A 16,684-nucleotide genomic window follows, 5' to 3' on the forward strand; every position below is an offset into this window, starting at 1 on the left:
AATGCTGACCATGTTCTCCCTTTTTGGTTTTCTGACTCCAGCTCTTTGCACATTTTGTTAATATTTGACTTTATCTAATTGAGCTGATCTTTGAAATTTTCTGTTCAGCTCTCATACCTCCTCATTTTTTCCATTTGCTTTAGTATCTCTACACTGGAGAGCAAGTTTCAGAGTCTCTTCTGACACCCATTTTGACCTTTTCCTTCTTTCTTGTCTTCTTAATGACTTTTTGCTTTCTTTCTGTATGATGTTCTTGATGTTATCCCACAACTCTTCTGGTCTTCAGTCTTTCATGTTTAATGTATCAAATCTGTTTTTCAGATGATCTCTAAATTCAGGTGGTTTCTAATTAAGGTCATACTTTGGTTCTCGTGGACTTGTTTTCATTTTCTTCAGCTTCAGTTTGAATTTTCATATGAGCAATTGATGGTCTGTTCCAGTCTCCCCTGGCCTTGTTTTCACTGATGATATGGACCTTTTCCATCACCTCTTTCCACAGATGTAGTCAATTTAATTTCTGTATATTCCATAGGGTGAGGTCCATGTGTATAGTCATCTCTTACATTGCCTAAAGAAGGTATTCGAAATGAACAAATCTTTGATTTTGCAGAATTCTATCATGCATTCTCCAGCATCATTTTATCACCAAGGTTCTATTTTCCAACAACTGATCCTTCCTCTTTGTTCCCAACCTTTGCATTACAATCACCAGTAATGATCAATACATATTGATTTCATGTTTAATCAATCCCAGATTAAAGATGTTGGTAGAATTCTTCTATTTCATCCTCACTGACTTTAATGGTTGGTATATAAATTTGAGTAATAGTGATACTAACTGGTCTTCCCTGTAGGTGCATGGCTATTATCCTATCATAGACAGCGTTGTACCTCATCACTGATCTGGATATGTTCTTTTTTGACAATGAATGCAACACCATTCATCTTCAATTTGTCATTTCCAGCATAGTAAAACCATGTGGTTGTCAGAATGAAAATGGCCAATACCATTCCATTTCAGCTCACTAATGCCTAAGATATTGAAGTTTATGTGTTCCATTTCATTTTTGACAATTTCCAATTTTCCCAGATTCATATGTCATACATTCCATGTCCTGATTATTAATGGATGTTTACAGCTGTTTCTCTTCATTTTGAGTTGTGCCCCATCAACAAATGAAGTTCCCATGGACTTTACACCCACAGGCTTTACTCCATTCGCGTCATCATACTCAACTCTACTTTGAGGAGGCAGCTCTTCCCTAGTCGCATTTTGAGTGCCTTCCAACCTGAAGGGCTCTATTTCAGCACTCTACCTGACAGTGTTTCTCTGCTATTCATAAATATTCAGAAATAGTTTGGCACTCCTTCTTCTTAGTCTGTCTTCGTCTGGAAGCTCATCTGAAACCATGGGTGACCCTGCTGGTATTTAAAATACCGGTGGCATAGACTTCAGAATCACAGCAACTCACAAGCCACCACAGTACGACAAACTGACAGACGAGTGGTGGGGGGAGGGCAGAGGGGGCTTTATCCTCTTCCAAACCTGACAAGAGACAACAACTATGCCCATGCAGCCCATCTCCAACAATGTCCCCTGTAGCTATATCCACTGGGCAAGAGCTAATAACAGCTTCCAGACCATGGAAAACAGGAGGGAGCTGTTGGTGAGCCTCAGAACACTGCATCATACAGCCATCAATCAAATGCAAATGTAACAACACCACAATGCCCTGAAGCCAACAGACAATTGAGAATAGCTCTACAAATGACAAAGATGAAGAGCCAAAAAATGTTTCTGCGGAAGATAATGAAACTAACTCAAAAATATTTCAAAAGAATGATTTGACAGGAAGATCAAGGAAAGCAAGGAGAACACAGAAAAAACTTTAGAAAAATTCAAGTGAACATTACAAGAACTAACAGACAAAATAAGTGTAAATCTTAAAAAAATATAGAAACTGCAATCGAAGATTTCAGAAATGGACAAAACACTGAAAAAGGAAAGGAGTAGATTCGAAGCAATGGAAACTTAAATCTGTTTGTTTGAAAACAAATTTCTCAATCCTAGTTAAATTAGAACAATCAGAAAAAATCCAAAGAAAGCCTGAGTTAAGTGTAGCACAGTGAAAAAGGAACAACTTATGGGTAATCAGAATTCCAGAACAGGAAGAGATGCTAAAAAGCACAGAGAAAATTGTCAAAGAGTTTCTGAAAAAAACCTTCCCAAAAAGCATAAAAGACAAGAAGATAAGCATACAAGAAACTGAACAAGAGAGAACCCAAAATAAAATCACCAAGACATATGATATTCAAACTTTCTAAAACCAAAGACTAGGTAAGAATTCTGAGAATAACTCGGGAAACACAAAAAGGAGAACCAATAAGACTAAGCTCTGAATTCTCAGCAGAAACCATGCAGACAAGAAGGCAGTGGGACGACATATACAAAAATCTAAAAATAAAAAGTTGCCAATCAAGATCCACATACTCAACAAAACTGTCCTTCAAACCCAATGAAGAAATTAGGACATTTCCAGATAAACAGAAATTTAAGAAATATGAAATAACTAGAACAAATTTACAATAAATATTAAAGTGTATTCTTTGGGCAGAGAGCCAACAAGAGCAGACAACAACCTGAGATTAACACACATGAAAACCAGAACTAAATTCAGATACTGCTATTTTTAAGTGCCAATGAGTCAGTGCTGATTCATAAGAACCCTGTATCAAGTTTCCAAGCAGCTGATGAGTTAGAACCACTGACCTTGTGGTTCAAACCAACCTTGTGGTCCAGCGCCTATCCTCCAATGCCACTTTAAAGTAAAAAAAAAAAACCTCTAAAATTGAAAATAGGGAACCAGACAGAGATAATCAATTTATAATGAAGTCGTCTACAAAGCAAAATGAGGGAACAGATATAGAACTTCCATATTGCAAGGAAGGCAAGTAAATTTCAGGCTAAAACAGAATGTTTTAAATGAGGAATAAAATAAATTGCAGGGTCACCCCAAAGAAAATTAATACACCACATCAAAATAAAAAAAGAGGAAAGCAAAAAGATTTAGTAAACATTAACACAATAGAAATAAAGAAAAGGAAAAGAAAACACACAAACTTAGTGTAGAAAATTAGGTGGAACAAAAAAACCATCAGCATGACGGGAAAAAAAAAAAAAACGCTAAATGACAGCAATCAATTCATAGCCATTGATAATTACATTGTACGTGAGATAAATGCACCAATTAAGACAGAGAGAGCAGAATGGATAAGAAAACAGGATCCTTTCATATTCTGTCTATAAGAGACACATTAAAAAGGGGAAATCAGCCTAAACATCCATCAGCAGAAGAATGGTTAAAAAACTGTATACATACATCAAATACTACAAAACGCTGAAGAATAACAATGAACACACCTCATAATGTGGGTAAACTTGGAGGACGTTATGCTGAGTAAAATCGGTCAATCGTAGAAGGATAAATATTGTATGATACCAACGTTGCAAAAAGTTAAGAAGTGGTTTTCTAGATAAAGGTAACCATCTATGACAGGGGTTGTTTTGTTGTTAGGTACCATTAAGTTGGTACTGACTCATAGCTACCTTATGACAGGGACAGGAGGAAGGACAATTATTCACACACCTGCAGTGCCACACCAGGACACAGGTTAGAGGACAGTCACATGATCACAGGTGACAGGGCAGGCAATATATATACCATAAGAAGGAGGTTAGCAGAGGAAAGATGAAGGTAGACATGGGGGCAATGCAATAGTTAAAGTGGATAGAGATAAACATTGCTACATGGAGGGGATTAGGCAATTATTACAATCATTGTAAAGAAGCAAAATAGATGATTTGTCAAATGAAAATTTGACAAGCTGCTCTGTAAACCTTCATCAAAAATAAAAAGGGCCTGAAGAGACTCTGACCAATTATCATCGAGTAGATTCTGACTCATGGTTATTCCATGTGAGTCAGAGTAGATTACGCTCCACAGGGTTTTCAATGGCTGCAATCGTTCAGAAGTAGATGGCCAGGTCTTTTTTCCAAAGGATCTCTGGATGTATCCAAAGTATCCAAACTACCAACCTATTGGTTAAAGTCAAGCATCTGTGTACCACCCAAGGACTCTTGGAGAGACTTTACATCTTTGAATAACAATTTTGTAAATAAAAACTTACTGCTTAAACATACTTTACTAGATGAATGCATAAGTATTATTAACAAAAAAAAAGTAGTCATTTGAACTAGTTTCTACAAAAAAAGTATAAATCTAACAATTATCATTTTATTATCTCAATTTTACATTGGAAGAATTAGTTCATCTCCAAATTGATACTTAGCAAAGTTTAATAAAGTCCTACAATAAAATGTGCAACATATTTTCACTTTTAAAAGTGCTACAAAACCAAAACATCACAGAGCAATCACACATGTCACTTACCAAAATAAATGTCAGCCTGAATGATCAGCCAGGAATGGTTGTTCGGATTTATACTAAGTGTATACCGAACCAGCTCTTTGACAGTGATTGCCACAGCTTCAAAGTCTACTGACTGGAGGCTGGAGGAAAAACACTTCACATTGATCTCTATATTAAAAGTAAATCTCACATCTGATACAAACATTTAAAAAATAAGACATAGTCAAAATTTAGGTGACCATAACTACATTAAACATCATTAGTAGCAAATATATAAAAATAATCTAAACAACTAACTCTGATAAAGTATAAGTTAGCTTCTCATAAAAAATTGAGAATGCTGATATTTTGCATTTTTTCAAAATGTCATAGAAGGTAGACTGTTATTAAATGCTGTTGAGTTGGTTCCAACTCATAGTAAGCCTGTTCAGGGTTTACAAGGAGTGGTTGGTAGGTTTAAACCAGCTTATGGTTAGCAGTCCAGTGCTTATACTATAGCAACACATAAGGACTCCAGAAGGTAAACTAGACCACATCAAAAAGATATCTTTAAATCTTTTACAATTGTGTAAAACATACTACTAGGTGAATAAAACCCTATATCTGCTTTTATAACAATTTAAACAAATTCAGAATTTCTCCAAATGATTTTTAAGTTCTGTTATCTACAAGAAGCTACAAAAAAACAACGATTCAAAACACTAGCAATACAGATTTATGGTCTCAAATCCACCTTGTATCTTCTTGCAAGAGTCACTGACTCCCACTGCTGAATAGATGCCTCACTGATCCTCATGGGATCAAGGATGGAAGTGGCAAGTATACGATTTCAATGCATTCAGGAAGCAATAAAGGGTCAAGAAAAGGGTAGGGAAAGAGGGTTAGCTGCTGTGACCCTGGTTAAACCTGGAAATCTTGGGATACAGAATTTCATGGATGATGGAACTTTAAAGATAAAAGCCAGGTCCATCAAAGAAACATAGCTGATAGTTCCCATCTCCAAAAAGTAATAAAGCACAGCGGAAGAAAACAGGCTCGAGATTCAGACACATGAGGTACAAGTCATGGTGTGTCATTTACAAGGTGAACTGGGACAAATTATGTCTGTTGTCTTCAAACTTTACATTTTTACTGTAAGTCACCACTGTGCCAGGAATAGCGGTAAAGGAACAGTGGTGTTTACAAATGTGTTAAACTAATTTGTATTTAACAGAACCTTACAAAATATTAACAAATCTAAGAACACTACCTACATATTACTCTGTTTTACATTAACACTTAACTACTGGTGAAGTCAATAAGGACTCTTGTTCAAGAGCAAGAAGAGTATTTTTGGTTTGGTTTGGTTTTTTAAGAAGTCAAAAAATTCAGTCACATTTAGTTAAGCCTGTTATGTGCCAGTCATTATTCTAAACATGCAGCTCAGAAAATGTATTAACTTACTTAATCCTCACATTCTGAGGTTATAGTTGTCGTTGCTAAGTGCCTTTGAATCAATTTCGACTCATCATGACCCTGTATAGGGTTTCCTAGTAGCAGCTGGTGGGTTTGAACTACTGTCCTTGTTGTTCAAACTGACTTTGCAGTACAGTACACTATCCTGCAGTGCCAGACCATGACTCCGGTTGTTGTTGTTAAGTGCTGTCAAGTGAATTCCAACTCATACCAACCCTGAATAGGTTTTCAAAGGAGCAGCTGGTGGGTTTGAATCACCGACCTTGGGGTTACAAATCCAGTGTTACCTCACAGTGCCAAACTAGGACTATTGTTGTACCCTCTTTACATATGAAGAAACTGACACAGAAACTAACTTACTCACCTGGTAAATGGAGAAGCTTATATTCAAACCTTAAGTATCTGACTCCACAACCTCTGTTCTAACCAATCTTTTAGCTCATTTATAAATTGTTGTTAAGCATCAAGTCGCTTTGGACTCACAGTGACTTGTATAAGGTTTCCAAGGTATGGCTGGTGGCTTTGAACCACCAACCCTGTGGTTAGCTGTCCAGTGCTTATATTACAGCGTTACACCAGGACTCCCATTAAAAATCAACTGTTAGGTTAAATTTAGGCCAAACAGGCAACATATATATACAACTACTAAACATTTAAAAGGGAAATTTATCTCTACCTAATTCTAGGATTATCTAGAATTCAATGTAAAGAAAACAATAATCCTTACCACCAGACTAACAAACATCCATATCAATGGAGAAAAGAAAGACTAAAGTTGTCTAAGACATCATTTTGCTTGGATCAACCATAAACACTCACGGAAGCAGCAGTCAAGAAATCAAAAGATGTATTACATTGTGCAAATCTGCTAAATAGGACCTCTTTCAGGTATTGAGCAAAGATGTCAGTTTGAGAACTAAGGTGCACCTAACCCAAGCCATGTTATTTTCAATAACCTCATATGCATGTGAAATTTGGATAGTGAATAAGGAAGACTGTAAAAGAACTGATGCATTTGAGCTATGGTGTTGGAGGAGAATATTGACAGTACTATGGACTGCCAAATGAACCAACGGATCTATGTTAGAAGCACAGCCAGAGCGCTCCTTGGAAGCCAGGATGGCCAAACTTCATCTCTCATACTTCAGACATATTGTCAGGAGTTGTCACTGGAGAAGAATATCATGTTTGGTAAAGTGGAGGATCAGAGAAAAAGAGGAAGACCTCCAGCAAGATGGATTGGCACAGTGACAGCATCAATGGGCTGAAACATAGCATCAAGTGTGAGGTTGGCCCAGGACCAGGCAGTGCTTCATTCTGTTGTGCATAGGGTCACTACGAGTTGGTACCGTATCGATGACACCTAACAACAATTCTAGGATTGCTACCTAATATACCAAATTTTGTAGACAATAAAAATATATTCTATCCCTTCAGGAAAACCCCCCACCTTCCAAGACTGAAACTCAAAGGGAACCCACAAGCAGGCATGTAAGCTGCTGGCAATAACATTGGTCTACTGGTGAGTACAAGAGGGGGAAAGGTAGCAATGAAGATATGGGCTGAGTTTGATCACGTTCCATAGACTCCCATCAGCCTGGAGATGAGAAAGAAAAGAGGAAGGGCTGGTTGGTCTGAAGTATGGTGAGATCTAGGGACTCCTGAGCCCATGAACAAGGACATAGCCATGGAGGGCTAGGGCTAAGAGTAAAGTGTACAGTTAGTATGAAGTTAGGGGAGATGCACAAGAACTCCTAAACTTGCAGACAGTACCCATTGGACCTAGCTTCAATGGCTTGATGATCAGAACTCGACTAAAAATTTTAAAAAAAATGTTTGATAAAGGAACTAAGTATAAATTGCTACAATTTGATGAACTTGACCTATACTTATGGATATACCAACTGAGAGGAAAAGAGTCTTCACATTAAGGGACACTCCTATCCCTTCTGTATATAGGGTTGATTGCGATGGGCAACTCAGACACTGGTTACCTAAAATGGGTGATGGGGTGGGGGGCTAAAAAGGCACAAAGTGACTGGATTACAAATTTCCAAGAGGGAGTTGTTTCAGAGTGTATGGGGGAAGGCAGATTCCCCACTGAATGGTATTCATCTTGTCTAGGCAGGTCTGGTGAAAGGAGATGGGGATAAGATTCTTATGATTCAACAATGAGTAACTGTTATGACTAACTGAGACTGTCACGATTGTAAAGGTAGAAGTTTTGTAACAAAAAGGGGGGAGTAGTTAATTTTACATTCCAGCAGCAGAAGACCCTAGGGCCATCAAGGGAGAAGAGCACAAGTGGAATGTGAGACCCCATCCAGACAAGCAGTGACACCAGAGATGGAGGCAGAGATGAGGGTATGGAGAGAATGAGCAGTTGTGAGGACTCTAGACTCATGCAAAGAGAAAGGCTGTGTGCTGGCGGCCAAGAGACAGGTTTGCAAAATGTGCCCTTTGGGTGTTTAAATATTTATATATTCCTGACTATTTCTGTATACATGCAAAAACAAAAACAGAATACATTTTAGCAGAACCTGCTGACACAGAGTTGCTTCCAATTTTAAAGACTGAGATGGAAGTAAATTACCTACTCTCATGACTTTCTCTACTGCTTGCTTAACTACCCACTACAACCTTTTCTTCTTCAGCGACACCAGTAAAAGCAATGAAATATGGCTGAATCTGCCCGTCAGGAATCAAGTAAGAGGAGGATTGGGAAAAGGAAGAAAAGTTAACTCTTATGAGAAGGTAGACCTTCTTGTACAAGAAGTTATCATAGGTGGAAAGAAAAAGTTCAGGGTTTCTTCTTCTAGAAAAAGGCAAATATCTGTTGTCCCCATCTGTGATTCACAGGCAATGCAAACAAGACAAAAGCTTTCATAAAGGAACTTCCTAAAGCTACCTAAACCTAAAGATAGGAGAGTTATGAGAATCACAATCGGAAAATAAAGCTATTAAGAAATTAGGAACAAACATGTAATTTTCAAATGAATACTTGTAAAAGGGATAAGATGCTAGAAACCTGATAGGAAGTCATTCTTTCATTAGAAATTTCATTAGAATTTTCCAATTCTACCTACCGCCAAGTAATCAGGATCACATAGAGATTTTCTACCAAGGTCTGACAGACTTTGTTACTTAGAATTTCTGTCTTTATTCCCATTATAGTTCAGAAGACAAGTACTATAATAAAGAAGCATTAAGATGGTGGTATAATCCAAACAGATTTACATTCTTTTAACAAAATTAAGTTGAGGTTATAAGACAAGCACTGGACTCTAACCACAAGGTTGGTGGTTCAGACATACCAGCCACTCCTTGGAAACCTATACAGGGTTGCTATGAATCAGAGCAAACGCAACAGCATTTAACAACAATAAATCAGTCAATATGGTTTCTAAGTACATACATACTTGAATAACAGTTAAATTGTAGTGCATCTTACTTGGGAATGGAGGACGGCCAAATAGAAATGTGTTCAGCCGTAATGTCATTCACAATGTCCTCCTTTAAAGGAAAAAAAAACAAAAACCACTGTAATTTAAACAGAAATTTCCTTCAAAGATTTTTTTTTTAATGAAATTATGATATACTGACCCGAACATTGTGAAGTTTCACAAAAAGCGATAAGATAATAGTCAAAACCAATGGTTCCTGTTTGAAAGAAAGAAAATACAAAAGATTACATATATTTTAATATTTTTCCTATCATCTTCAAGGGTAACAAGTATTTTCTCTTCCAGAAGCCCCTTAGCTCTTTGAGGGAAATTGAGTATCTAGTTTAATGCACTAACTTCATTTTTAATGTCATGAAAAAGTCACATCATACAATTTATGCAAAACACCACTATTATGTCTCATATGGTGGTATCTCTAAGCTCAACTACCCATATGACTTTTGAAATTTATTACTAGGATCTCTTTTTCATCTAATATTTAAAATGCCTTCACAAAATTTTATTTTTTTTAATTCTTCAAAATAATAATTAAGGAATGAAATGTAGATTATGTCTACTAAATGTAATTTATTCTACCAAGCATATTTATTGAAAGCTAGGTTTCATACATCTAGCCTATTATGAAGACTAGAATTAATAAATCTTTAAGGTTAATAAAATATTTTCTCTTTACTAAAACATGGCAAGATAAATGCAAAATAAACTTCTCCATTCACATTATCCTACCTTCAACAATGCTCACTTAGGATAAGCACACTAACAGATCACTTTTAATAATTTAAATCAACATGTAAAGATAGCACTCAATATTTAGTTATTATTTTTAAATCAGCAGTAGTAATTAGATCAATTTTTAGTGAAACTTACCCGTAATTTTTTAATAAAAGAAATCAGTTCACTCCTACAAAAAAACAAAAATTTTTGGTATATGTATTTAATATCAGAAATTAAAAACAAAATCAGAAAGTGAATTATTGGTAAAGGATTATTTCTAACTAACCAATTCTGTATGTATAGAAGGAATATAATATTCTATCCTGAAACTAACCTAATAAAATGTGTTTCATTTTAAAACCACATGTGAAATCTTCAGTACTGTTCAACGTTAGACATTGCTGACTTTGAATTTCGGTTGACTATATATTAAATGATTCTAAAGTAACACAGAAAGAATTTCCAATAGTAGCCATAGCAGACAGGTCCAACATCAGCACACTAAGAGTGTTTATCTTTATGACATACAAGGACAAAGGTAGATAGATGTTCCTGAATTAGTACAACTAATACAATAAACAAACAAGAACTCAACCAAATGCACTGGTAGAAACATACCGATACATTATACCTAGTGTCGATTCCCTCTGTTTTATTAAACTAACTCGACCATCATTTCCTCGTTTGTGCTGATTAGAAACACTACAGATCTGAACAACAACTTCCCAAAGGTCTTTAGCAGTCCGTCTACTTTCTTTAGGGCCGGGAAGTTCTTTGCAGGTAGCTGCCAAAAGCTGTCCAAGCTATAATATGAAAATAAACAGAAAATACACAAGAGACAATCTGTGAAGTCATACACCATAGTTCTATCGTTAAGATACACATAATGTTGAGATTAGTGCTGAAACATGCCAAGCACAGTTATTTTCTGCTGTGCACGCTATAGAACCCCTGAGAGATTTCAGGCTCAATGGCCACTGACAGATTTGAATCTGTTCAGGGCAGAGCTTCCTCTAGCTCTACCACAGAGGCATCCTTCTTTCTAAACAACCGTAGTCTAAGGAGAACAAAAACAAGTATAGTCTAAAAAGAGCAAAAGAGAAAAATAAGTTAACAAAGATAATGCTGAGGTCTATGAATTATTTAGTGAAAAAAGAAACTAACTGCTAAATATACATAATATGATCCCACTTAAAAAAAAAAAAAAAAAGATGGAAAAAGATAAAGATGACAATGGAAGGTGACAGTCATGCTGGTAAAAGTCCAGAGGTAACATTAAAACAATGCTTAAATTTCAAACACACAACCCCATCTTACTTTTAATCTTTTGAAGATTTTTTTTTTTTTAATTAGGAAAAAAAGTAAATAAATTGAAGTTGGCAGAACAAAGTAATGAGACTTAGACCAACTTTTCTCTAACCAAAATGAGCATCTGGTAGATAAAAATGTATGTATATATGTTGTTGTTGTTGTTAAGTACCATGGAGTGGTTCCAACTCGTAGTGACCCTTCACAGGGTTTCCAAGGCTGTAAATCTTTATATGAGCAGAAAGCCTCATCTTTCTCCTGCGGAACTGCTAGTAGTTTTGAACTGCCAACCTTGAGGTTAGCAGCCCAATTCGTAACCACTACGCTACCAGAGCTCCTTATGTGTGTATATATATATCCCACAAAATATTTAAGAGTTTGAAAGAGGATATTTGCACATGACTATTTATTTACCTTTCCTATAAACAACTATAAAAGTGGTTGAGCATGTTGTTGCTAAGTACTACGGAGTCAGGTTGACTCAGAGGAACTTTGTATGGGATTTCTGAAGCTTTAAATCTTGTGGAAGCAGAAAGCCACATCTTTCTCCTATGGAGCGGTTGGTGGGCTTGAACTGCGGACCTTGTGGTTCACAGTCCAGTGCTTATTGTATGGAGCCCCGCACTACTGTGGTAGAGCATACAGCGGGTAAAATGATGAAAACTTCTTAAATATTATCAAATATCTTAAGGCAATGAGTTGCTGGGCCTGGAGGCTCAGGACCACCGAGTCAGGGGGCACCGCAGACAACTAGCATAACGTAGTCCACTAAGACAATGTTCTACATTCTACTTTGGTGAGTAGCATATAGGATCTTGAAAGCTCATGAGCGGCCATTGATGTGCAGTTATTAGTCTCTCCATGGGTGGAAGAAAGAAGAGTATTAAGAAATGAAGAGAATTGGAATCAAGTTAGTCCAATGGATTTATGGTACATGTGAACATCAGTCTCCATGTCTCTGATACCAGAACTAGACAGTGCCCAGCTACTACCTACCACTATGTGGAAAGTAACACAGAAGGCCCCAGATAGAGTGGGAGAAAATGTGGAACAAAACTCAAAATTATTTTTTTTTAGATGGCAGTGTGCTGATCAGAAAGAGACAGGGGGAACCTCAGACTATGGCCCTCGCTTTACGTCTGGAAAGGAACTCACCCCTGAAGTCCGATTTTCAGCCAACCAGTAGACAGGCATATAGGGAGGACATCAACACTAGTAGGCATTCTCACCACGGAATGGCCAATCATTCAAAATCAAAAGGGCAACATTTTTCCAAGGACAAAGTTAAGAAGGGATGGGAAGTGAGTGGAATGCAAATAGGAATCACAGGCAGGAAAGGAAGCATGATAACTGCTGCTGAATGGAGAGGACTGTAATCATTGAAATGAAACAAAGTGTATGATTTTTTTAAAGTAAAACTGATAATCTTGTCTGTAAACCTTCACTCAATTCACAATACAAAAAAAAAAAAAAAAGAGCAACTGAGGACTGAGCTACTAATAATATGAAGAAGTAGAATGAAGGAAGGCCATGCCCTCAAATTCTGCTCCAAGGGAGAGACTAAACAGTCTTACATTATTATAAAGAGCAGATTACTGACAGTGATGGCTATGAAGAGAAGTAGTTCTTAAAGACCTAAAATGTAAGAAAGTCCAGAAAAAATACATAAAGCCCAAAATGTTCGATAACAAAACCAAGAGGACAAACCCAACATTGCTTCCCCTCTACTACTTCAAAAGGAGCTCTGGTAGCGTAGTGGTTACAAATTAGGCTGCTAATCTTATGGTCAGCAGTTCGAAACTACCAGCTGTTCCGCAGGAGAAAGATGAGGCTTTCTGGAACCGTAAAGATTGACAGCCTTGGAAATCCTATGCAGGGTCGCTATGAGTCGGAACCAACTCCACGGTGCTTAACAACAACAACAAACAACTTCAAATCAAAAGAGGAATCCCTCTTTCTTTCTTTGTTCTTATTAAATCTTATTCACCATCATGGCTCTGGAAGAGAGCGAAATGATAAGGATCATTTCAAGTCCATCAGGAAATCCCAGTTCCTTACCTAGCTGGACTTAAAAAAAACCTTTTATAAAGAGATCATCATTGCTTATGGTAGCTTCAAAAAGAGGGAATGATAAATTTTGTAAAATTGGTGCTTTCCTCTTCTCCACCCCACAACTTTTTATGAAAAATGTTTGTGAAAACCAGAAAAATGGAAAATTCAATAAATAACTGTGTACTTCTCATAATGCGAATACTCTTCCACATTCGGTTTATATGTCTACCTATATATAGTGTTTTCTTAAGTCACAACAATGTGGCAGACATGTCATCTCACACCTAAATATTTCAACATGCATCTTCAAAGAACAAAGGCCTTTCTCCTATATAACCACAATTCCATGATCACACATAAGAAAATGAACTAGAGTACTAGAGCTTTCGTAGACCTGGTGGAAATGATGTAAGAACCATACCTATGCTGAGATTGGACATAAAGAGGCCACAGTCTAGTAGGCCATTTCATTCTTGGTGTCCAGCACACATATTTTCTCAGATAGCTGGGATCACTAGATGCAGCTCCTACTGCAGTACAATGGCAGCACTCTTGTAGTCATTCCTCTCAAATTCATTTTCTGTTCCCAGGGTTCATATGTTTAATCACAAAAGTTAAGTAGGAACCAAAAGTAAGAATTTCAGAGGTCACAAGCACCCAATCAAATCAATTCCAAAAGCATTCTTGAGTCCCTACTATGTGCTAGATACTGTGTAAAGCACTGAGAATAATCAACTGTTCTCAAGAACCTTATAGTCTTACAGAAAAGAGGCATGTAAATAAACTTTATTACACAGTATAATCACAGGAAATAGGTCATCAGTTCAAAGGCAGTAAGAAGAGAAAGGGATTTACTTGTTTACAGGGGAAGGAATAAGAACACTTCAAAGAAACATCACAAGTTCTAGGGCAATAAGGCAGACTACACAGACGCCCTAGAAGAGCCTTAGAAAAAACAACAAGATAGACCAAGTGAAACAGATATGGATGGCAACTGTGGACCGCTGAGGTTCAGAAGACAGACAGATTGGTGGATTGTGTGCCAACTGGAAGAGAAAGCTGACGAGGAACAGAGAAACAGGAGAGAGAGAGAAGAAAAAAAAAAAAAAACCAGGCTGGCACAGTGTGGCTATCTAGAGTCTTTGTGGATGACTACACTGCAGCCTGGAGGCACAGGACACGGCTCCTGGGATAATGATAAATCTCCGCTGGGCTTGTGACTAATCAGGGACCACTGGTACCCCCTCCAGCTCAGCCTCTGTTCTGCCTTGGATTGGACACTGGGCATATGAAAACCAGCGTCAGGAAACCCATGAACCCACCCTGAACTCCACTACACAAAAGTAAACAGAACTGCATTCACACTTCCAGGCTCTATCACACCTCCTAGAAAACAGGGCAAGTGCATGAGAACACATTATATATATAATCAATTAAAGAGTATCGCACAATGCCCAATAAAAGCTTTAAAATTTTTGTTTAAAAAAAGACCTCTGGTAGCTTAGTAGTTACAAGTTGGGCTTAGCTGCTAAGCTCAAGGCCAGCAACTTGAAACTACCAGCCATTTCATGGGAAAAAGATGAGGCTTTCTGCTCCTGTAAAGATTTACAGCCTTGGAATTCCCATGCAGGCTATTTACGAGTTGGAACCAACTTCATGGCACACCACCACCACATCACACCACAATGACTTGCAGAAAACAGATAATTTCAGCTTACTTGAAAAAAAAAAAAGACAGAGTACTTCAAACAAGTGACCAAAATACAGAGCCAAAAAAATACAATACCAGGAATGGTATCACAACTATTTGATACGGAAGTTAAAGACATAATATTTAGGTACTTCAACAGATTAAAAGAATAAGAGAAACCTGCTGATAAAAACAAGGAAAACAACGAAGTTTTTAAAGAATTCAGGAGAACACCACAAGACAAATCGACAAAACAAATGAAAAAATTGAAACCATACAAAAACAGTAATTAGAAATCCAGAAGATTAATACTAAGACTTCAGCAATAGATAAAACAAGGATGAGTCAAAAATTATGTGCACCCAAATTATATTAAAGCGTCCTTCCATGTCCCTGGCTGATGACATCATTGAGCATGCACATGAAATGATTCTGTCAAACAGACAAGTAATAGTGGATTCTGTGGCAAATCACTTGCAAATCAGCCATGGCTCTGCCTTGGCTTGGGTTGTGAAAAGTTTGCACAAAAACAGGTACCAAAACAACTAAGGGTTTGAGAAGCATTGGACAGCTGCAAACAAAATTTGAACTGATATGCAAAAGAAGGTAAAAGTTTCTTTTAAAACCTTGTTACTGGACTTCTGGTTTTCATGGTGGCAGAGGCAGAGTCAGGTAGGTCAAACTCCATGGGGGAAGAGATTTCACGGAACAGCGCAGAGCTCTGGATCAAGAATAAGCTGCAGGCTGTCAGTTCCCCGCACACACCAGTGGAAAAAAAAAAAAATCACTGTATAAAGGAAAATCTTGTGACTTAGGAAACTGATCAGGTCAAGGGACTCCCTCTGTGGCCACCACACCCAGACTGAGTTCAGAGGGTGGGGCCACAGCTGGACTGACACAGGGAACCAGCACTAAAATCTGCTCAGGGACATATGCAAAAGGAGGTGTGGAGGAATTCTACCCATTTCTCCTCCTCTTCCCTGTCACACCTTCTCAGCCTAGCCCAGACACCTTCAGGCAGATGGGCGAACACCCCCAACAAGGTCCAGCATTGACCCCACAGTTTTTCCACAGAACAGAGACAAAGAGACCCATTGGTCCCACAGGCTGAATCTTTGGCTGTTGCTTATGACGTTTGACTTTGGGACTCAGCCCTAAAGTTAACTTGTGCGGGACCCTTTATCCCTACCTACCCAGCAAAGAAAAAAAGCATGCATGTCTGGCCAGAAAGACAAACCATATGAACACTCTGTAAAACCCCAACGTAAAATGGTGCAAATTATTTCGAGAATTATTAGGTCAGATACCTGACTTTCAGAGACAAAAAATAGCAGACAATCTTTCTCCCATTACCTTCTCAATATCTATCTGCGCACCTCTATGGTGGTGACAAGAGAAGGGGCCTGAGAGTGTGGAACCCCCACCCACTGCTGGAGGTTCCAAAGGTATATGTACAATACTGATGCAGCAAAGGAGACAAATATGGACAAATGTGAGGACTCTAATTCAGGGAATACACAGACTACCAAAACATTTTAAAACCTACACAAACAAAAGTAGACAAAATAGAT

General features: G+C 37.6%; 1 protein-coding gene across 1 annotated transcript in view; it reads right to left on the reverse strand.

Moving 5' to 3' along the window:
* Positions 1 to 16,684, reverse strand: part of INTS8 (integrator complex subunit 8) — an 83,289-nt gene that overhangs the window by 19,517 nt on the left and 47,088 nt on the right. The window contains exons 17-21 of the mRNA XM_006859210.1: positions 10,682 to 10,866; positions 10,217 to 10,250; positions 9,489 to 9,545; positions 9,337 to 9,398; positions 4,452 to 4,570 (exon numbers count right to left, since the gene is read on the reverse strand). Coding sequence (XP_006859272.1) covers positions 4,452 to 4,570; positions 9,337 to 9,398; positions 9,489 to 9,545; positions 10,217 to 10,250; positions 10,682 to 10,866 — 457 coding nt within the window. The remainder of the gene's footprint in view (positions 1 to 4,451; positions 4,571 to 9,336; positions 9,399 to 9,488; positions 9,546 to 10,216; positions 10,251 to 10,681; positions 10,867 to 16,684) is intronic.

This window comes from Chrysochloris asiatica, unplaced genomic scaffold (assembly GCF_000296735.1).
Source record: "Chrysochloris asiatica unplaced genomic scaffold, ChrAsi1.0 scaffold00031, whole genome shotgun sequence".
Lineage (NCBI taxonomy): Eukaryota > Metazoa > Chordata > Mammalia > Afrosoricida > Chrysochloridae > Chrysochloris > Chrysochloris asiatica.